This window comes from Dendrobium catenatum, unplaced genomic scaffold (assembly GCF_001605985.2).
Source record: "Dendrobium catenatum unplaced genomic scaffold, ASM160598v2 fragScaff_scaffold_1035, whole genome shotgun sequence".
Lineage (NCBI taxonomy): Eukaryota > Viridiplantae > Streptophyta > Magnoliopsida > Asparagales > Orchidaceae > Dendrobium > Dendrobium catenatum.
In genome coordinates this window covers 429,046-452,600 of record NW_021319497.1, presented here as the reverse complement: position 1 = coordinate 452,600, position 23,555 = coordinate 429,046, and the positions used below count along the sequence as shown (strand labels likewise).

At 37.6% G+C, this 23,555-nt stretch overlaps 1 protein-coding gene across 1 annotated transcript in view; it reads left to right on the top strand.

The window, feature by feature from the left end:
• Window positions 1-22,612, top strand: part of LOC110110175 (putative 3,4-dihydroxy-2-butanone kinase) — a 48,602-nt gene extending 25,990 nt beyond the window's left edge. Inside the window, exons 13-20 of the mRNA XM_020841538.2 lie at window positions 18,199-18,263; window positions 18,401-18,544; window positions 18,638-18,681; window positions 21,149-21,232; window positions 21,360-21,427; window positions 21,514-21,626; window positions 21,710-21,805; window positions 22,191-22,612. Coding sequence (XP_020697197.1) covers window positions 18,199-18,263; window positions 18,401-18,544; window positions 18,638-18,681; window positions 21,149-21,232; window positions 21,360-21,427; window positions 21,514-21,626; window positions 21,710-21,805; window positions 22,191-22,322 — 746 coding nt within the window. The 3' untranslated portion in view covers window positions 22,323-22,612. The remainder of the gene's footprint in view (window positions 1-18,198; window positions 18,264-18,400; window positions 18,545-18,637; window positions 18,682-21,148; window positions 21,233-21,359; window positions 21,428-21,513; window positions 21,627-21,709; window positions 21,806-22,190) is intronic.
• Window positions 22,613-23,555: the final 943 nt, after the last annotated feature.

Here is a 23,555-nt window from a genome sequence, read left to right as displayed (position 1 = left end):
ATGGTAATTAAGACTGTTAGCCACTAAATGATGATAGAAAACTAAAGAGGGGTAACTACGCTTAGGCTAAATCACATGCTAAGAATTAGAATCATCAAAGTAATCAGAATTTCAAACGAAGCAAATTAAGTAGTTATTCAATAGAATCCTTAGATTAACAATGAAATTAGAAACAAAGAAAGTCAAAACTCAAATCCTACGTTTACTAGGCAAAGGCAGAGAGCTTGGCATGAATCCTTGTGTTTGAATCATAACCTACAAGAGCAGAGGATTAGAAGATACTTTGAATAGGGGGAAAAAGTTCACCCTTGTCGAGAACCGGAAGTGATTTTCCATTGAACTTTGGCAAGTTGCTCTTCGATTGCTTCGGATAATGTGAAGATGATGCGATCCAGATATTCTTCGGTGGAGTTGTCTACTTTCAGGTTGACGTCGAAGAATGTTGACCGGAGAATGTCGACGTTTCCTTGCTCGGTGTAGACGAATCCATTGTCGAGTTTAGGATCGGCCATTCATGTGTGGGAAGAGATGTAGATGGAAGGATTGTGATCTTCCAATCCTTGAGAGAGAGCAAGCTCAAGAGACTTGAAGATGATTTGAAAGAGAAGGTGGGAAAGGGGTTCGGCCAAGGAGAAGGAGAATCAAACGTTGATATTAGGGTTTATGTTTGAGAGGGAAAGAAGTTTAAAATATGAAGTTAATTTTCATATTTAAATTGGAGGGGTTTGGGAATTGGAATTTAAACTTAATTCCAAAAAGGGGAAAGGGGAATTAATGGAGAGAGAGGGAGATATGGTTTGAATTGTTTCCAAGAGAGAAGCTTGCCTTTTGGAAATAATTACATAGAGAACCAAGGGGGGGGGGGCATAGGAAGAGGGATTGGGGAAATTAAATAAGGTTTAATGCTTTCCTCATTGGAAATTAAATCCTATATCATATTTAGTGAATCCCAATGAGGAAAGCATTAAACTTTATTTAATTTCCCCAATCCCTCTTCTAATTCAAATTTGATTTTGGAATGATGGAAATTATCACCTTCCAAAAAGATAACATATGGAAAAGGAAAGTAATAAAGCAATTTGCATGTTTGGGAGCAAGAGGAGCAAGGGGTCGGCGGCTAGACTAGGCTTGGATTAGGGTTAGGTGGGGTGGTGGGATTAAGTGGGTCAGTCAATCAAAGGGAACCACTTAGGGTGGTCGGCGGCTAAGTGGAGGAGGGGAAAGGTGAAGTAGGCCGGTGGTGGGATGGGGAGTTGGCCGACGGTGGAGGTTTTGAAGACCCGACGGTTTGGGTGGGGTAGTTCGTGGGGTGGAAAGGGGTGATGGAAAAGGAGAAAGATGATATACGAAGAACCAGCCACGAGCCTGAACTCTTCCAAGGCTGGTGGGTGATACGATTCACTCTCCAATAGATTTCTCTTCCAAACTCTCTCAAGCTCTCGCAAGAACTCACAATGCAGAAAATTTTATCATTCATTCATTAACCTTCAGAAGAGAATATTAGGGTTATATATAGCCTCATACAATAGACGAAAGATAAAAGACGACTTCGTCCTTTTGGCTTACACATGACAACCCTTAAGGGGTAGAAAAGGGAAAAAACAACTAAAATAAATACTAAAACAAATAAATAAAAACAAGTACAAATGAGGACTCAAAAATATATCGGCGCGATCGTGGCCATAGATCGGCGACCACACCTCTGATAAACTTTCCATGCTCCGATGTCCCCATCATAAGTGTTCTATAGTTTATGATGGAATGATGAGGGGTTTAGAGGGGATATATTAGTAGAAATATTAAAACTAGTCTAACTTGGTTTGATTTGAAAGATTACTTCAAAGAGTGACCTTCATGTGAGATGAATGATTGTAAATGTTGGTGGAATGTTAGATTAGGATGTGAACTTGTGATATGAAATTGATGGTAGAGTTTGGTGTAGTTGAGAGGATGTTGAAGTATAAAGAATAAAACTAGGTCCAAATATTCCCTATTTTGGCTAATGGCTATATATGAAAGTGTTTATAAGGGTTTTATAAATTTGATTGGTTGTTTATTGGTCTTAAATGATGCATATGAATAGGAGGAATAGTTGTGAATAATTTAGAGCAAATGTTTAAGAGGATTTGTAAATAATATTAAAAAAAAAATAGATAACTACCTAATCTCACCAAAGAAAATCCACCAATATGTTAGGTTGGTTTCTACTGAACTGGCCCAGTCGGCCTAAAGCAATGGGTTGATTCTCATTTGCAGGAGGAGGACCAAGCCCAATCTGCCCCTTGGGATTGCCACCTAATCTCCTAGTGGACCCACTAGGAAAATCAATAAAGGAGGGGCTGCTGGTGTTGGAGGGAAAGTTTGAATGAAGTATTTGAATTTATGTATTAAATAGGAGGAGATGTTTAGGGTTAGGGTTATGGTTTGTTTTGTGGTTGATTTCAGAGTTCTTGTTCTTGGTGTCTTAGGCCCTACATTCGTCTAGGGATTGAGAGAGAATGATACTTCTCTTGAATTGAGGATCAATTGTATCTTGCTTTATTTCTCCCGTTGGTTTTCATCAATCTTGTTTGGGTTTTCTTGAAATATTAATGTATTTCCTATCAAATTGGTATCATAGCAGATTTTGGGGCTGTTGTGAGCAAATTTTCTGAAATTTTAGGGGTTGTTCTTTGTCCGGAGGAAGGGTTTCTTGCTGAATTTTGTATCAATATCTAGAATTTTGAACCTACAAAAATTTCGGATATTGATAGCGGCCAAGAAGGTAGATGCGTTGGAGGAACGCCTTGAAGGGGAGATGAGCCAAATGAAAGCAACGGTGGAAGATCAAATTTCATTCGTAGAAGATAATGTTTCATCCGTGGAAGATAGTTTTTGATCTTCATGCGATGGTGAGGAAGCTATTGGAAAATCGAATTCAAATGGCAGCATCAGAGACAAAGGGGTTGGTGGGAAGAAGTACGAATTGTGAATTTCGTAGGAGGGAAAACGATGTGGAGATCATGAAGGAGAAAGGGGAAGGAATGGAGAAAGACGTGGTCATGGGGGGCATGAACCAAGGGGTGCTTGTTGGAAGAAAAAAGAGGGAACTTATGGTAGTAGGGGTGCTGATTTTGAAGAAAGGAGAGGGAAAGCCAAAGAGGGGTTTGAAGATAAGCGTGCAAGGGAAGATCAGGAGACTTGGGGAGAACCAAGCACTTGAGAAAGGGGATATTATGAAGGAATACGGGGAAACATGGAAGATCCGAAGGTGAGAAAGCTGAAGATGCCAATTTTTTAAGTGGAGGATGCAAATGGGTGGATCTACAAGGTGGAGAGGTATTTCACTGTCAATGGGCTAATGTAGGAGGAATAGTTGACTATCAGAGACGCGTTGGAAGGAAACTTCATGAAGGGACTCAAATCCGAGATCAGGGCTGCGGTGAGGGTCATGAGGCCTTGTGACCTGGGAGAGACAATGGAGTTGGTGCAATTGGTGGAAGATCAGAAATATCTAGAGAGGGGAGCCAGGAGCAACAGTTCAGGAGGCTCTTACAGAATGACTACCACTCAAGGGTCTTGCAGCAGGCGATTTTCGTGATACCACCAAGAAGAAGCTTGTAGGAGGAAGGAGTGGGGGAAATTTCAAAAGACTAACGGAGAGGGAGATGCAGGAGAAGAGGGCGAAGTGATTATGCTTCAAGTGTGATGAGAAGTATACTCCACGGCATAAGTCTGACCGAACTCTTCAGGTTCTCACCGTCTGTAATGATGATGGAACTGAGGGAGGTAAGGGCGAGGTAGAGGAAGAGATGGAGGACAAACTACACCTGAATGTGGCAGAGGTATCTCTGAACTTAGTGGAAGGATTCACCCCAAATCATACCATAAAAGTAAAAGAGGAAATTGTAGATATGCAGGTGGTAGTATTGGTTAACAGTGGGGCTACCCACAATTTCATTTCCAACCAGATTGTGAACCAATTGGGGGTGAAATTGGTGGATACAGGACGATTCGGAGTAATGATGGGTACATGGAAGGTAGAGATGGGCTAGGGGATTTGTAAAGGAATAGTGTTGTCTATACATATCACGACCCGACCCAGCTTAGCCCGAATTAACGGGGTGGGAACAGATATCGTACGATAAGCAGTAAAAATTAACATTTATCGAACATAAACATATAATAAAGTACATTTCAAAAAGACAGAAAAGAGCCACTAAACCACAATTATACTTATACTGTTATTCATTTTTACAAGTTTTCCATAACATCAAAAACTAAACAAGTCTAATACATCAATACTCAAAGTTCTTAAAAACACACATTCTAAGCCTTACACACTCCAAACACAAACTGAAAGAAAAACCTGTCATTCTGACTCCGTCCAGTCCTACGACGGTAAGTAAACTGTCTTTCTGCCATCAATTCTTTGATGGTTCTCCTAAAAAAGAATCCCATAACAAGGGGTGTGCTTACTTGTTCAGCAGACAATTCATATTTCTCATAAAAATTTATATAAAATCACAATAAAATATCTTTTTCATATGAATATTTTAAACAACAGTCAATATTGCATAATTTCAATACCTTTATGTACAAGAATCTTTTCATCACTTTTCCTCCAACGTAAACCTTTAATATGCATAGAAAACATATATATGAACCTTAATATGCATAATATTTATTATAACACCCATCTCGGAGGTACCCATAGAGTTTGTGCTGATCAGGTACACATTTGCTTTTATTTGACCATTCCTTTACCATTGGATCTAATGAGCCCCCTTTATCATTTGGCTCTGATGAACCCATTTACCATTTGACTTTGATGAGCCCCTTTACCATTTTGGCACTCCACATCAATATGCATAGTTTCATATCATAAACTTATAATCTATGTTCAGTCAATCATATGCTTTAATTAAAAAAAATATATCATGATTTATAAATCATTTGCTTTAAATATGAAACCATGAATTAGATCATAACATGAAAACTTAATAACATCATGAAACCATGAAATAAAAGACTTTACTAACATATCATTTGCAAAATAAAATTCATAAATTACATAACTTTGAAAATTTTAAAGGTTTGCATTGAATAAAAAGAGCAAAGCATTATATATGAAGTTTTTACAATAAATATGAGTACCTACCTTAACACAAGTACAACACTTTCTTATAGTATCGTTTTGACACGCTTCGCTCCTCTTAATGATCAACCTAACAATCACATATAAAGAAGTGTCAATTATAATTATTCCTTAAAGTTTTAATCATTTCCAAATTGTCTAAACTCTTCGCTTCTCATTATTCGATCCTTACTACACTTAAGAAAATTTACATAATTTAATTTAAATTTTCGGATTTATTTAATTTAAAAATCATGAAAAATACAATTTTTGCTAAAAACCTAAATTTCTACCCTTAAAACATTCCTAGCATTATATGAAATAAAAATCATAAAGAAGTTTGCTTAAAATTCATAAATTAGGAAAAACCCTAATTTTCAAATCACCAATTATTTTCATAAAACTTAAATTAAATTTCATAATTATCTTCCTAATACCATTAAGAAATATCTTTGTGAAGAAATTTTGAAAGAAAAATAAGTCTGGGGAAAATCCTAATTTTTATCTTCAAAAAATCAAGAGAGAGGGATTTGCTTCATTTAAAACATACCTTAATCTTCCTCTGGCCTTCCTCTATAATTTCCCTCAAATTTATTCGCCAGAAAACGTCGCCAGAGCCGCCTCGCCGAAGCCCTCGTGCGCCTCACCCGTCCGCCCTCTCCTTTTTTCCATCGGTTTTGGCTGAACCGTGCGAATGGGGAAGTGGGGTTTCGGCCTCTTATTACATAAGGAAATAGGGATTGCCAAAATGACCTCTTTGCCCTCACTCAAATCATATTCGCTTTAGAAAAGACTAGGGGTAGTTTGGGTATTAAGAGACTTCTATTAATTTTAACTCCAAAATTTAGCAAAATTAACTATATGTTCTATATACCAAATTGATCAGAATTTTGCGTAGAATTTTATAAAATTATTTCCGTCGAAATTCGTTAACTTTGAATTTTTTACTTAAATCTCGTCGTAGTGCATCAAAATGTGTGTGATGCCTTACGTTTGCAAATTTCGGCTTTTACAATACAGGGGGTTTAGGTGAGGGAGGATTTCCTCCCATTGGAGCTTAGGAGCACTGATGTCATTTTGGAGATGAAGTGGATGCAGACCCCGGGAGACACTTAGGTCAACTGTGGGGCATTGACGATGGATGTGTGGTGGAGGGGAGAAGAGTAGTGATCAAAGGGGATGTAGGGCTCTCTAAAGCCATGATTTCGCTTAAAACCATGATGAGAAGCATACAAGAGGTGGGGGAAGGTTATCTGGTGGAGCTACATAAGTTGGAGGGGATAAGACTGGATGAGGGAGGGGAGTTTCCTCTTTCGGTACAACCATACTTGTTAATGCCGAATGACGCACCATGGCGCAAACTCCCCATTGGAGCCATGGCATATAGCGCATGGCAGCCCTCGCCATATTGAATATGGTGTAAATTATATAAGAATTATAAAATAATAAGCATGAATTTGAAATATCATTAAACTGGAAGACAAACTATCATAATAATAAGCAAACAATGACAATACAAATAAATAACAATCCAAGCAATTTACTCAAGCAATCACCCAAGCAATTTATTTAAATAGATAACCCTGTTATACTTTGTGGAATGTTTATCTATTCTATCATATCCTTCTACATTCTAAAAATTATCTACTAGTTAACTAACATGCTAAGAAAATTATTACGTCCAATCAAGATATCACTTCAATCACAATCATATCAAGTCCATTACTAAAAAAAGTTACTTCAACTTTCATGTTCTCCATTAAATATGCCTTCATACAATAAATTTCAATGCGATTATCCTTCAACCTGTCTCTAACAATTTCAAGTCCAATAAGTAATCAATCTTCATACAACTCAAATATATTTAAATGAAAGCAAATATCATTAAGAAGATAAAAATATGCAATCTAATATTTATATTAACACTCTTAATATATTTAAAAATTAGAAAATATATTATCTTAAAAATATATATATAAAATATTTATAATTATATTAAAAAAAATTAAAATAATGGCGCACGTTATTTTGCGCCGTGAGCCATGCGCCATGGCATGCATGTGGCGCAAATAGTACTCGCCATTTTGAATGTATGCATTGCGCTATACACAGCGTCGTAGGTGCGTCGCGCCGTGTTCCATGGCGCGCGCTATTTTGCGCCATTGACATCTATGGGTACAACCATAGATCCGGCAATTCAGTGAGGTTTTTCAGCCACCTCAAGAATTGCCACTACCAAGAGAGCAGGAGCATGCCATCACATTGAAGGATGGTGGGTCACCCATTAGTGTTAGGCCCTACCGCTATCCTCAATTTCAAAAGGATGAGATTGAAAAGTTGATTAGAGAGATGCTGGAAGCAGGGATTATTAGACCTAGTGTTAACCCTTTTTCTAGCCCAGTGTTACTGGTTAGAAAGAAATATGGGAGTTGGAGGTCTTGTGTAGACTACAGGGCAGTGAATAAGAAAATAGTGCTAGATAAGTTTCCTAACCCAGTGATAAATGAGTTGCTGGATGAGTTGAGTGGGGCAATTATCTTCACCAAGATAGATCTGAAGTCAGGATACTGCCATATCAGGATGAAAAGAGAGGATGTGTCAAAGACTGCTTTCAAAACCCATGAAGGGCATTATGAGTTCCTAGTGATGCATTTTGGCCTCACTAACGCCCCAACCACTTTTCAGTCCCTTAGCAAGATCTTCAGACCCTACCTCAGGCGGTTTGTGTTAGTGTTTTTTGATGATATCCTGATTTATAGTAAGACAGAGGAGGATCACTGGGAGCACTTGAGGAGAGTGATATGGGTGTTACAAGAGCACCAATTGAGGGCCAATCTGAATAAATGTTGCTTTGCCCAAGCCAATGTGGAGTACTTGGGGCATATCGTCTCTAAGGAGGGCGTGGCGGTAGATCAAACTGAAATTGAAGCTATGTTAAGATGGCCAGTGCCCAAAAATCTTAAGGAGTTGAGGGGATTCCTGGGATTGAAAGGATATTACAGGAGGTTTGTGAATGGATACAACACCATCACATGACCACTGATAGAACAATTGAAGAATGATGGTTTCTTATAGGGAGAGGCGGCCACAACAGCTTTTGAGAGCTTGAAGAAGGCTATGGCCACTACCAATTTTGTCCCTACCAAACTTCACTCAAGTCTTCATAGTGGAGACAATTGCCTCAGGATATGGACTGGGAGCAGTATTCATGCAGAGCTGTCGACCCATTGCCTATTTCAGCCTAGTCTTGATAGCCAAGGCCATGTTGAAATTAGTCTATTAGAGGGAGTTGATGGCAATTGTGTTAACCATCCAGAAGTGGAAAACCTTCCAGTTAGGCAGGCACTTCATCGTCAGGATAGATCATCTGAGTCTAAAGTACTTGTTGGAACATAGGATGGTGACTGAGGAACATCAAAGATGGTTGTCCAAGTTATTGGGGTATGATTTTGAAATACAGTATAGGCCAAGAATGGAGAGCAAGGCGGCAGATGCATTGTTAAGATGCATGGGTGATTTACAGGCGATAACAGTGTCGATCCCAGTAATGCTAGATTGGGAGGCCACTAAGGAGGGAAGTGCTCGGGAAGAGGAGTTGGGGAGGATTAGGACGGATCTATTGAAGGAGGGGGATAGTCACCCAGGGTATTCTCTAGAAGGGGATAGGGTACTATATTAAGAGAGGTTTGTGAAGCCTAGGAAATTAGTCCACATTCCACACCTACTCCAGGAATTTCATGGGAGTGCGGTTGGGAGTCATTCAGGGGTGCAAAAGACGTACAAGAGACTTGTCTCAGAGTTGAATTGGAAGGGGATGCACAAGGATATGGAGGAGATGGTAGTCATATGTGAGATCTGTCAGAGGAATAAGTACATGGCCATGTTTTCAGGAGGATTACTATAGCCTTTAGCTTTACTAGGACGGGTGTGGGAGGAGGTATCCATGAACTTCATAAATGGACTACCTAGATTAGAGTAGTTCACAATGATCTTGGTGGTAGTGGATAGATTGAGGAAGTATGCCCATTTCATTCTCCTACAACATCCCTGTTGACCTCATTTTTGTATGAGATCATTAGGGACCCATCCAGATTCCAGATCAATCCTGACCCTACATCAATCTAAACTCCAAATCCTAGGATCTATCTAATCCTTAGGATTATTCTAGACCAATCTAGAACCTAGGATTCTCCTAGACTACAAGCCTGAGGATCTAACTAGATCCTAGGACTTCTAGATTCCATACCCTAGGCCCTACTCTAGATTCTAGGATTCTTCCATATAGATCTAGACCCTAAGACTCTCCTAGATCCAGACCCTAAGATTTTCTTAAATTCCACAATACTTCCAAATTTTAGATCTTAGAGTCTCTCTAAATTCTAAGACCAATCCAAATCCCAATTCAATTCAAGCCTCAATCAAAATCCAAACTTCAGTCCAGTTTAAATATTCAAACTTCAGTTCAAACCTTGATCATGCCTTTGATCAAGCTTCAACCCTATCCTATCATTTATGATCCTCCAAATGATCATAAGTGATTTGGATAACTCAAACTTAATCAATCAAATCCATAATCTAATTCAAATCCAGAAATCCAGACTCAAATCCCAAGTTTAAAGGCTTTGTTCTGAAAGCTTTTTTCAGGGATTTTTCAAACACTTCAAAACCCTGTCAAATAACCTCCGATTCAGAGTCTGTCAGTTGCATACTGATGGGGCATGTCTCTGGAGGCAGCCCTCCCAATTTGAGCCCATTCTGAGGTCTCTAACCCCAGAAACTAAATTGAAATCCAAAGGCTGTAAAACCTTTAAATATTTACAGTCTATGCCACTGGACCTGTCACATAGAAGATTCTGACCTTAGAGCCTTCACCAAAGCCTCTAGTCACTTCCAGACCATTAATCCCGATATGTTGATCAATAAACTGTATTTTTCTGGACTCATTTCAGCCCCTGGTGGTCATGAGCCCAAAATGACCAAAACACCCCTATGTGGCTCAAATAGTGATTTCAAACCAAATGACCTCCAAATTGAATGCAACCACTTCCAGCAAATTTCAAATTTCATTTCAAACCTGTTGGACCCATTCCCAACCCCTGGGTCAACCTGGTTGACCAAGTCAACATGTTCGACCTAAGAGGCCCTTTAAGGATCCAAACATGTGTTTTGACCCAAATGACCTCTTTGAGCCATGGAACTACTTCTATCGGCCTCCAAATGTCATTTTAAACTTGTTGAGCCCAAACCCACTTCTTGGGTCAACCTAGTTGACCCAGTCAACCTAGGTTGACTCAAAACTCCTTTAAGGCCTAAATGGGTTATTTTAACCCATTTAATCCATTGAATCCATTTTAAGCTTCAAACCAACTTCTAATTATGGCCTAACCATGTTTTGGGATGTTGGTCAATCAAACCCAAGTAAAGTTGACCAAGTCAACTCTAAGGTTGGGTTAAATCTATTCTAAACCCCATAGCAAATTCAAACCCCCTCAATCCTATTGAATCTAGTTCAATCAACCAACTCTTCAAGTCCCTTTGGCTGCCACCTCATCCACCTTGAGTTGTTGACCGGTCAACAAAGTCAACAAACTCTTTTAATGAAGGTAAATGGTCAAAATTAGCCCTATTAAATTAATCCACCCTAATCTAAATCTCACCAGCTATTAGAACCTTCTCTAGAACATTCTTTGAGTGCAATCCAGCCCTTGGATTCAGATCCAACGGCCCTCAAGGTTCCATGTGTCCATGAGGGGACCAAGGGAGCTTTCCAACTAGGATGTCCTTCCCTGTCCTTCTCCTAGCCTTTCCAACCACTCCAGAGACATGTGGCAGCATCTAGGAGCTCCCCCAATTCATCCCAGCCATTCATTTGGCCAGGGGACATCTCAATAGGGGGAAAACACCTCAATCAAGTATCATTCTCTCCAAAACTCTCTCTCACTCAAACCCTCTCCTCCAGAATTTCTCCAGCCACAAAAACCCTCAGAAAACCCTCTCCAAATACTTCTTCAGCCTTTCCAGGCCTTCCCCCACCAGATCCCAGCTCTCAAACATCAATTGGAGAAGAGAGAGTTCTTTTTTAGAGAGAGAATCAGTTATTGCAATCATAACTTCCAATCCAGGCAAATCCAGCTCCTGGAGTCTTCATCAAAGTTGAGAGGACATCTCCAGCTTTCCAACGAGCTCACGAAATCAAAAATCCATTGGCTAGATTGTAAGTTATTCTAGTTTTAAGTCTGGATTTCATTTTAAAACTGTAGCCAAAATACAATGTATGGAGCCTACAAACTCCAGACATTGTAAGTTTAGGCTACCATCAGTCTATGTTTCAAATTTCATCAAGTTTGGTTCAGTATTTTAGGAGATCTAAGCATTTAAAGACTTCCAATTTCGGTAGATCTGGACCGTCCAATCGATCATCAGACGGCCCAGATCAGAGCTGGAATCGCGCGTCGGCCCTGGGATTCGAACTCGGGTCTTCTGGCCAGACCGCGCGGTCGACGTGGCGCCATATGGGCGCTCGGATCAGCCCCGATCTGATCAGATCGGACGGCTCTTGCGTCTACCGACGTGGTTAAGTGGCCCTTCGAGATTGCGCCACGTGTCCAGGCCGCGGCGCAGCGCCGCCGTCCAGCCAATCATTGCCAATGATTGGTTTGACGGCGCCGGCGGCCCGATTTGACTAAAAATGATTTTAAAAATCATTTAAATGCCCAGAACTTCTAAAAATCCTAGTAAATCCATTTGTTCACCAAAATTAGTGTTCTTGGGCTTGTTGGAAAGCTCTTGAGCTCTAGTTTTTATTGAAATCAAATTAAACATATTTTGATCACTGGTTTTTGAGAAATTTGGGTTTATTTGAAATCCAATTTTCTCAATTTTCTTTCAATCCAGTGGCCAAATGGTGTTCAAATTTTGGTGAAACAATTTTGGACATCTTAGGAATTATCTGTAATTTTTTTAGGTCCAGATGTCCAGTGGATTGCTGTGGGGTGAATTTACAAAGTATTGGGTCTATTTCAGACCCAAAACTTTGGAAATTCATAACTCTCCAAACTAGTAGAATTAGGCTTCCTAATTTCTGTGGTGTGTTTGTGTATGTCTAAGGGTTAGATGAACAGAGATTTAGACCCAATTGAATACTAGTGCCACCTAGGAACAATAATTAAGGACAAGGTCTAGACAACTTAGAAAAATCCTAGGAAATTCTACACATACCCAATAGGGGTAAAACTTGAGAACATTAAACTTAGTGACATTTTACACCTTAGGTTCAAATTTCACTCAATTTGGAGCTCATTAGGTCAGAAACTTATACATGTCAATATTGACCCTTAATTAAGCCATTAAACCTTCCAAAAAATGTAATAAATCCAATTTAAATCCAAAAAATACATATAATGCATTAAATTGACTAGAATTCAAACCTTAATCAATGAAAATTAAAAGCCTTTGGATTTGACAGCAATTCTGTAATTAATTAAGTTTTAATTGAAAACCCATTTTTAATTAATAATAATTAATTAATAATAATTTGAAATTCCAAAAATTTCCCAAACACTTGAGAATCTCTTCTTAGGTCATTCTTGACTTTTAGAGCTGATTTCAAGGAGTTGGGACTTCATTTGGAGCAAAATCAAGACCCTTCTAATTAAACAATTTCAAAAATTCAATAAATACTTCAAACTTCAAAATTTCATAACTAATTATAGAAAACTCCAAATTGACCAAACTCACTTGCATTCAACTCATAATGATGTCTAATATTTATTTAAAATATCAAAATTCCAGAAAAGCATTAAATTTGAAAAGTCAACTTTTTGGTCAACTTACGTCAAAATCAGTTCAAAACTTCAAACCTTCGTAATAATTCAAAAAATTCCTAAAATTTGGAAATTGTCTTAAAATTCCAAAAATCATTAATTTACCTTAAAATCAATTTCAAATTATTAATACTTAAACTAAAATTTAAATCTTCTATTAAGCCTTTCAACCAATCAAAACTTCAAACAACTTTAACAAATATTTTCTGTTGTGTGCCGGGTTTTTGAGCTTTCACTGCATGCTGGTTGTTAGCTTAGAATTGATTGAATGTCTGTTTATTTATTTACTGCACTCTGTTGAGCATTTAAATTTCAAATATATTAACTGCTTGAGATTAAATATTAACTGCTTGAGATTATTTATATAACTGCTGATTATTAGGATAACCCTGCACGGATCGAGTCTAGATTTTCAATTTTGATTAATGTAAATTGATTTGATTTGAGTTGTAATTTCAATGTGATTGAGATGGGATAACATCCAATTTTGAATTCAAAGAGGAATGGACATCCCTTAGGGGGAGAGTCCCTATCCATTTGGAGCTCCAAATTAGGATGATTTTAAAATATCCAAAGAGAAAAGATAACACCCCATCCAAGGGGAGTTCTTTTCATTTGGATATCCGGACCCGACGATCCAAGAAGCAGCAGAAGGATGAAGAAGTGGATAACGAGAAGAATCTCAAATCTCAAAATCACTTGAGTCTTAAGATTAGAAATCCGGGTTGTTGTCAGTGGTGCCCGGCCACTTTACTTTTTTGCAATTCTGAGATGTAATATTAAAAGGCACTTGCCTATGGACTTTCAATTTGAATATTAATTAATTGATTGATTAATGTTTGATGTTGATTGCGATATAGGATTGCTTGCTTTTTGTAGTTTTTTGGCAATTCTTGCATGTCGATTTTGATTTAGCCTGGAACTCGATCGTAGGATCTTAAGGACTTATTAAAACTTTTTCTACTTAAATCAAATTAAAACATTTAGGCTCACATAAAAATTTTAACGAATTTAAGAAGTAAGCCCGGGACCGCCGGGAGTTCTCATTTCATAGCCTTTATTCAAATTCAAGTATCAATTGAGTCGATCAGCATGCATTAGATTAATAACAAATTAAATTTCTAAAACATTTAATTGCATTTCTAGCTTAAGCATCAAACACCCAATATAAGTCTAAGGGGCCAATTAGGATCTGCTCTAGATGTCGGCCCCAACTTCTCAACTTTTCTTAAATAACATCCTACCATCAACATTAAAAGACCGGACTCATAATTTTAAAAGCGCCTAGGTGGTTTAGCTGGCTCCCCAATCCAGGCCGGGGTAAGACCAGATTTGCACTGCATTAGCTAGGTTGGGTTCTAATTTCAAGTGACCAATTTAGACTTAGGTTCTGAGGCTAGCTCGGGCTATAAGACCTCAACCTCCGGGAATCTAATCCCAATTTTCTAATAAAATTGACCTTTCAAACTTAAATTACTTTTAATCAAAGTCAAGCTCAACACTTAGGATAGACTGAGGTGTTTCTGAAGTAATTCTGAATCCCAAAACGCCTCCTACCCCTCTTCCTTTGACTCCAGAAATAAGTGTTCAAATTTGACCCAATTCTAATTGAAAATTCCAACCTTTACTTCCTTTGACATCCAACTTTGAAATTCTTAAATAAAATTTCTATCGCTATTTTAATCGAGAGTATTCGTAGGAAAACTCCGATTTCCTACGTTATTAACTACGAGGGCTTGCGCTCGTAGGAGATTTAGAAACCCAGACCTGATTTTCAAAATCAATTTTTCAAAACCTCAATTAATTCTCTTTGGGAAAATCAAACCCGACGATCATTATCATCTTTTTCAGACGATCGATAATGATTGATATCTTCTTTCTTCGGAGAGATATACCAATTATTATCGTCGTTTTGATTAAGAAATTAATGATCTTTAATCCATATTAGCATAGTCAAACACTCGATTAAATTTTATTTTGATCCTTCGGGGTCAAATGTGATTCTTTCTTGAGTTTGACTACGATAATAAGGATAAAGTTAAAGTTTTGTAATCTGAACCAATTAGTGAATGATATTCTCCTTTTGAGACATTATATTGTTCTTAATGTCGTGTTCGATTCCAAAACTAAAATTCAACTTTTTAACTTGCCCAAAGAAAATTAATACTTTTTCAAAACTATATTTTTTAATCAAACAATCCCTACACCGCCGTGACAGTGGCATTAGCTTTTATCAGGGAGATGGTTCACTTGCATGGGATACCATAGTCTATAGTATCAGATTGGGATAAGGTGTTCCTTAGCCATTTTTAGAGGGTGTTATTTATACTATAGAGGATAGTACTGAAGAGGAGCACTTCCTACCACCCTCAGACAGATGGTCATACATAAGTGGTCACCAGAAGCTTGAAAACATACATACAATGCTTTTTGTTGGAGACACCCAAGCTATGGGCCAAGTGGTTGGCACGGGCAAAATATTGGTACAACACTTCATATCATTCTGCTTCTTAGATGATCCCATTCAAGGTGTTGTACGAAAGGGAACCTCCTCACTTGGTGCACTTTGGGCATAAAATCACCCCAGTTTCTTCAGTAGAGGAGTATTTGAAAGAAAGAGAGCGGGTATTGGAAGAATTAAAGAGGTGTTTATTGAGGGCCCAACAGATTATGAAGAAACAGGCCGATAAGCATAGGAAGGACATCTGATTTGAGGTGGGGGAAAGGGTATTCTTAAAACTCCGACCTTACAGGCAGAGGACTGTCGTCAACAGAAGGAATGAAGAGTTTGCACCAAGGTATTTAGGGTCGTTTGAGGTACTGAAGAGGATTGGAAAGGTGGCATACATGCGAAAATTTCCTTCAACGGCAACCATACACCCTGTTTTTCATGTGTCACAACTCAGGAGAGCAATTAGGGAGCATGTAGCCAGTTCCTAGCTACCTGTGACATTAACAGAGGACTTGGAGGTGATACTGGAACCCCTTGAGTTACAAGGGTGCTCCAAGGGGAAGGAGGGGTAAAGGAGGTATTGATTAGGGGGAAGGACCTCTCAGATTATGATGCAATATGGGAGCCTTATGAGAGGGTGAAGCATCAGTTTCCTTCTTTTCACCTTGAGGACAAGGTGGTTCTTTGGGAGGGCGGTATTGTTAGGCCAGTTTCTACTGAACCGGCCCAGCTGGCCCATAGCAATGAGCCGATTCTCACTTATAGAAGGCGGGCCAAGCCCAATCCGGCCCTAGGGATTGCCGCCCAAGCTCCTTGTGGACCCCACTAGGAAAATCAATAAGGAAGGAGGGGGTGGTGAGGGTTGGAGGGAAAGTTTGAATGAAATATTTGAATTTGTGTATTAAATGGGAGGAGATGTTTAGGGTTAGGGTTATGCTTTATTTTGTGGCTGATTTTTAAGTTCTTGTTCTTGGTGTTTTGGGCCCTTAGATTCGTCTAGGGATTGGAAGAGAACGGTCCTCCTCTTGAATTGAGGTTCAATTGTATTTTTCTTTATTTCTTCCTTTGATTTGCTTGTTATAATAAAAACTATTGTTTTTGCTTGTTTTCTATTATTATTTTTTTAATTTTGCATTCTATTATATAATTTTTCTTTTGTATTGATGAGAAGGTTTTTCCCAGATGAGAATTTTATTCTGTTAAGGATTTAAGATTGATGTAGACAAAGGGGGATCAACTCATGTCCAAAATAAATCAATTTTGCCCTCCCTCGAGTTTACGAACTCAATCAAAATTGAGCTGAAATTTTAGCTCATTTATGAGCTGGTCTTTAGTTCACTTATTGAACTAAGGGTTGGTTCATTATTAGCTAACATTTTAGTTCATATTTATCTTTTTATTAAATGTTATTTCTATAGTTTTTTATTGTTTTTATTTATGACGTCTCTTGGGATCCAAAAAGGGCTTTTGGAATCCCAAAAAAAGTTGTTTCATTTTTCTATGCCGTGGCTCCTTGGCTTCCACCATGGGTTGTTGTTTTCGTGCCTTTGCCCCTTGGATTTCCGGCCGGCTGCTGGTTTTTCGAGCCTGGGAGTTTTCCTGGGCTTTGGCACTTGGTTCCGTGCGGCCTCCTTGGCTCCCGTGGTTGCTCCTTTGGTTCCTGGGCTTGGGCTGTTCTTCCATGAAAAGCAATAGGGTTTTATGGTTTGTGATGTTTGGAATTCCAATGAGAATTCAATGTTTGTGTCTTTTAGTATTCCCCTTTCATACCTATAAATATGAGGGGCTTGCAATGTTTTAAAGGAGTGAATGAAATGTTATTTTTGGAAAAGCTATAACCTGCGGGTTTGCTTGGAAAAGCTTGCGAGCTTTGTCCGTCTTCTTTCTCATCCCCTCCAGAAATCTTGCGAGCTCTTTCCAACCTTTCTTCTCGGCTTCTAATCTCTTTCGTCTCTCTGCAAGTGCCATTCCACCTGTATCCTTCTTCTAATTGTGAAGCAATTTTAGGGTGTCATTTTGTTTGCTAGTCGTTTAAATTTTAAAGAGTTGTAAGTCTTTTATTTCTAAGTTTATTTTAGGTTTGAAATGTAAGAGTTTGTTCTAATATCTCTAAGTAATTCCCTTCTTCTTGTGTCTCCTTTTCCTTTTCCATGTGGGTTCATGAGATATAGGCTCCCCTATATTTTTCTGCCCGCATCAAAGATCTATATTGTTGCAAAAGAAAAGAAGTATTTATCTGTTTACCTGTGCTAATCTTTTATAAATGATGGGCGTAACTTCCACTAAGTAGTTGAATGTACACTGCTCATCTCACACTAAAATGTCACATGTTTAATGTTCTTGTTTTTCACAAAATGCATGGCAGAAGTTAAACCCAGTCTTTTTTCATCTTGCTTGAAAGGAATTTGGAGATTTCTCAAATTTCACCAGTAGATTTTCCTTTTTCAACATGGCATATTATGATATTAGTTCTGTCATCAATATAATTGCAACTACCTTATAGTGGAAAGTTAATTTGTGGCATAAATCTCCAAAACGATGTATGTGAATATCTGTGCTTGCACTTGTTTTCTTGCATTGTTATGTACTCTTCATTTTGGTGCAATTGCTGACTGGTTTGACATACTGTTATATCAACTGGAAGTTTGGAAGTGATTCTAACACTGTTTTCTATATAGGAAGAAAACTTTGTCTTAATCTCTTAGCTCAGTCTTTTACTGCAGATTGGAATAGATTGATTTTACTGTTGCGTTCTGTTCATTTCTTTAACCAGTGAATTCACACAACGAACCTCTAATTTGTTGTAGGAGACCGCCCTCCTGCTAAAATACCTATTCCTATTCCGCCATCTAAGATAGAAACAAATGTGGAGGTATGAATTAGCAAGGTCTCTTTTGTAAAGGTTGAAGATATTATCTTATACACTGCTTGTTTGTTGCTTTTTAAGGTTACTTCTTCATGTTTGTTGAGTACCCTCCCATTAACTCCCTTTCCTGAATATGGCTGCAGTTGTTTGCTAAACCACAAGAGCTCAGTGAACAGGGTGGCATTCTAGAAGTTGCTATCAGAGCCGCTGCAAATGAAATAATCAGTCTAAGGGACCAACTGAATGAATGGGATAGTAAAGTCGGTGATGGAGATTGTGGTTCTACTGTGAGTTGATTTATTGTCCATTCAATTTTACTGTTGATAGTTTTTTTTTTTGTTAATAAGCTGGGTCATTTTATGAAAAAATTCTTTGTACAGATGTTTAGAGGAGCTACGGCAATTATGGAGGATATGAAGAAATGGTAAAACTATCCCCAAGTTATTCAATGCTTTGTTCTTGCTATTTTTTCATTTTTATTTATTTTTTTAAAGCCTTATGATGGATCTGTGTGTTTCTACCTAAAGATTGGCATTTATGTGTTTATCACATCCATAACTGTCATTAAAAGTTTCTACACTAAACAAATAATTGATTAAATTTTAGCGGGGAAAATTGATTGTCAACTAAAGCCTTAAAATGTTGGCATAATAACCCCAAAAAAACTAGCCATATGATAAATACCTATTATCGGGTAACCTATTGATACGGTGCTGTACTGCAGAATACTTGGCCAATGGAATTTAAATTTTTATTTCCCATTGTGATCCAAATCTGTTCTAAGGCTTAGTTGACAGGCAATTATCTTTGGTGATATTTTATTTGATTAAGCCTTTAACTACTAGACGTGACGAATACTTATTTTAGGCAGAATTGAGTAAAATATTGACTTGCTACGGTGTTGTTAGGGGTGAAAACAAGTCTAAGTCGAGCTCGAGTCGGGGGTGTTTGAGTCGAGCTCAACCTGTTAAATACCGAGCTCGAGCTTGAACTCGAGTCGAGCTCAAAAATCAGGCTCGAGCTCGACTCGTTCCACCATAAATGAGATCGAGCTGCTCATCGAGCCTCCTACGCGGTCCGGTTTGCCTTCCAACACGTGCAGTCCTTTAAAAATTAATTCCCGGTCTTTTACAACTACAACGGGAGGACAAGAGAGAGAGAGAGAGAGAGGGGGTATTGAGATATGAGCAACAAGAAGAGAGAGAGAGGGTATTGAGATTTGAGCAGTTTTTTTTTATTTGTCAGAGAGAATGAGTGTTAGGCTGTTAGCATTTATTATAGTGGCATGTCAAAGGAGAGAGATTTATTATAGTGGCATGTCAAAGGAGAGAGAGAGAGAGAGAGAGAGAGAGAGAGAGAGAGAGAGATGATTGAGATTTGAGAAGCAGGCAGGATTTGAGAAATTTTGAAATGCGCGCGGGATTTTAAATTTGCAGCAAGCGAAAATTTAAAACACACGCATGGATTATTATTATTATTATTTTAAATTTAATAATTTAGAGTCAGTTTGCGAGCTGAGCCTCGTTAAGCTCAATAAGCTCATAAACGATTCGAGCTCGAGCTAGCTCGGCTTACTTACACCCCTGGATGCTATACAGCAGAATAGTTGGACAATGGGATTTAAATTTTATTGCCCTACGGGGTAGGGGTACCCGAATCTGTCTATCTATTTTAGGGTTGCTTGTATAAAACTCCCTATGATTTGGCCTTTTTGGGGAAGGACAGCTTCAAAACTTGGTAAATAAAGGCATCAGTTTAACCTATTTTATCAAACGAAGACAACTATGTTAGTTTTATGCTGGGGTTACTTATAACTCCAGTAGTATTACTAGGGTTTGTTGTGAGGCCTGTTATTAATATTTGGGTTTATTATGAAGTCCTGACATGACAAAATATTAGGTTGCGACCAAGAACTAGTAGTATTCTATGAAGCACGTAAGTGATGACACCATCATGACAACACTTTATAATAATATAAAGTAGAACACAACACATCATGGACATAATGTTATTCATATAAAATCTGTAATTTATATTATTTTCAGATTAAATTTCAAAATAGTCCCTTGACTATTCGTATATGATCAGTTTAGTCTCAGAGTATAACTTTGCTCCAATTTGACCATTTGACTATATAAAATTGATCCAAAATGATCCCTTTGGGACCAAATTGAGATCAATTTTGTAAAACCGAAGGACTAAATTGAGACTAATTTTATATCACAATTGCAATATGATGGACTATTTTGGATCAATTTTGTATGGTCAAGAGACTAAATTGAGATCACGTGAAATTCTGGGATTAAATCGGTCATACATAAATAGTCTAGGGACTATTTTAGAATTTTTATGTATTATTTTCTAATAAGTGAATCACCTGCTGATATTTATTATCATATGCATATACTGCAAAAGAATCTTAACAATAACAAAAAAGAAAACAAATACTATTAATAAAAAAAAAAGCTTTATCACATATTACAATTGTCATTTGTTAGCAACACTTTAACATTAGAATTCATTAATCATTAACAATTGTCAAATGTTTTGCACGTGTATTGATATCTCACGAACTGGTCGTCCTTCATGCATGTGTCTTTATGACATGTTGAGCTATGTTTAGATCATGTCAAGTTGTGTTTGACATGTTTCAGAATAAAATTAATTTTATCTTTAAACGCTATGACATGTTGAGCTATGTATAGATCATGTCAAGTTTCCAGCCAATGCTGTTGATGTAGAAATGTTTTTGTGAAAGTTATGGTTTATGGTATTGTAAGATTTAAAGGGCTTAGTAAATATCATTTACATGTTGGGAATTCTGATGATGGTTTTTGCTTGTTTTTATCCATCCCAGTATGACGGTCTGGTAACAATTTTGTGTTTTGTAGCTACCCTCTGAATGATGCTGCACGGACTGTAAATGAGATTGGGATGTCAATTAGGAGGGTGATGGGAGGAACAAGTGGAATCCTGTACTGTATACGTAGCCTTTCTTATTCCATTTTTATTTGAGATTTGTCCATTACAATTCACAATTCTCATTAGTGGATCATAGCAGAACGTTTATTTGATTAATTTATCATTGCTTCCTTTTATCAGATATGAGATACTATGCAAAGCAGCCTATGCAAGCTTGAAAGGTTCTCCTGTGATTACATCTAAGGAATGTGAGTAGCTTTTGAACTAGTTTCGTGCCAACTTTTGACTGGCCTTTCACCCAAGTTCTGAATAGAAGGGTCCTTCTTTTGGTTAGGGGCTAATGCTCTCGAGGCAGGCATTGCTGCGGTAAGCAAATATGGTGGAGCTGGTTCTGGGTATCGCACAATGCTTGATGCTCTTATCCCAGCAGCATCTATCCTGAAAGAGGCAAGTTAGATACTATTCCATTACTATCCTTCTCCAATTACTCTGATATGATTTGACCTTTTGGTATTGTCGTGCTGTTACAGAGGTTGGATGCAGGCGTTGATCCTGTAAATGCTTTTGTCATGTCAGCTGATGCAGCATGCAGTGGAGCAGAATCAACCAAAAACATGCAGGCCCAAGTAATTCTCCTTCTTTATTGTTCATCCTAGGTTGGCCAAAGAGTTTCTTCCAGCATAGTCTCATGGAACATTTTTCTTTTCTATTATTTTCTTTTTTAAGGGAAAAATTATCATTTTCATGGAACGAATTCCCATGTTTTATACTTTTTCATGCTACTCATCATAGTTTCAAGTTCATTCATTTGAAAATTTAGGCTTCATTTTGGACAGTTTTTTTGCTGCTTCTTAAAGCACCTTTCTAGTACAAAAGATTTTATTTTTTACTAGAACGAAGCCTAAATGCCCGACTAGAACTTTTGCATGGAAAACAGTGGAGTGGATCTACTTCAATTGAAAGTTAAATCCGTTTGTTTTCTTGAACATTAACTGTCTTTGACATACTCAGGCTGGCCGATCGTCATATGTATCAGCGGAAATGCTCGCTTTAGTTCCTGATCCGGGAGCCATGGCCGTGGCATCATGGTACAGAGCAGCGGCAGTTGCGGTAGAGTCGAGGTTGCGGCCATCAAAGGGCTAAGAGTTGTATGGTTTCATGAGACGTCGGACTCAATTAACTTACAAAATCTATACCTTACGGATCAGTTAATTCACAATTTTACCACATTTACAAATTTTGTTTTCCGCTTGTGTCCGAAACATAAGCCGAGAAAGCGTGTTTTGAACGGATAATTTCCTTGTTGAGCCTGCTGCTTTTTGTTAAGAGTCTTTTGAAGGAATACCCATGCAACATTTTCATATTTGTCCTACCCCTACCATATTAACTTTCAGATCACTGCCAATTGTTTTCGTATCGACGAAGTTCTTTTATTTTTTTTCCCCTTGAATTGCGTTATGTTTTCCTTGTTGTGTGCCAAGATATTTATTTTAAAAAAAAAACAGCCAATAAATAATAGCAAAAAAGAGCGCCGTTTCAAACTATCCATTTTACCTTATTGCTCCCATTTTGCTGGCAATAGATCCTAATTGCTAACCCTATGGATCAGGCAGCTTTACCCGCCACTGGGACATCTTCCACTCCCAATATTCCTTGCCCTAGACAATCTGAGCAACTTCCTTCCAGTGGCAGATCTTATAAGTATTTTCGAATTAATTTTCCTATCTTGAAAATAGTTTATGATCATAGTTTAAATATTGTATAATTAAAAAAATATAATATTAAATTCCGATTTCTAATGTTTTAAATTTTAAAAACTGATTGTTTTAAAAAATTAAATAAAATTCATTTTACTTGTTCTATTTATATTATTATAACTCTTAAATATTTATATGAGAATAATTTTAATGGGAATTAATTTTCAATTTCAGTTTTTATAAAATGGCAATTTATTACTTTCTTTCTATTTAAAATTTGGAAACCAAAAAATTTGTTTCTTAAGAAACTGTGCAATGATAGTCTGGATTCTCAAGGAAGAGACTCATAGAATGGCAGAGGCAAATAGAGCTTTTGCGCATTTTCCAGTATTAAGAAATTCTGGTTTCTTGAGAAATTGTAATTTTGTGTTCTGAATTCTTTTAAAAGTAAGGTCAAAGTAGAAATCGGAGAATTAAATTTCGGTTTCAGTTCTGATTTTTTTTCTTTTTAAATTCTTTTAATAAACTGCTTCTTAAGCTATTTTGAATTTAAAACATGTTTCTTTTTATAAAATGCCCGCGCTTCAATTGTTTTTATGAAACAACAATGGTTGGCTGTAAAAAATCACCAATTTTATCAACAATAGGACAGTGATTCGAAGAGATAGTAGGTTTTTCC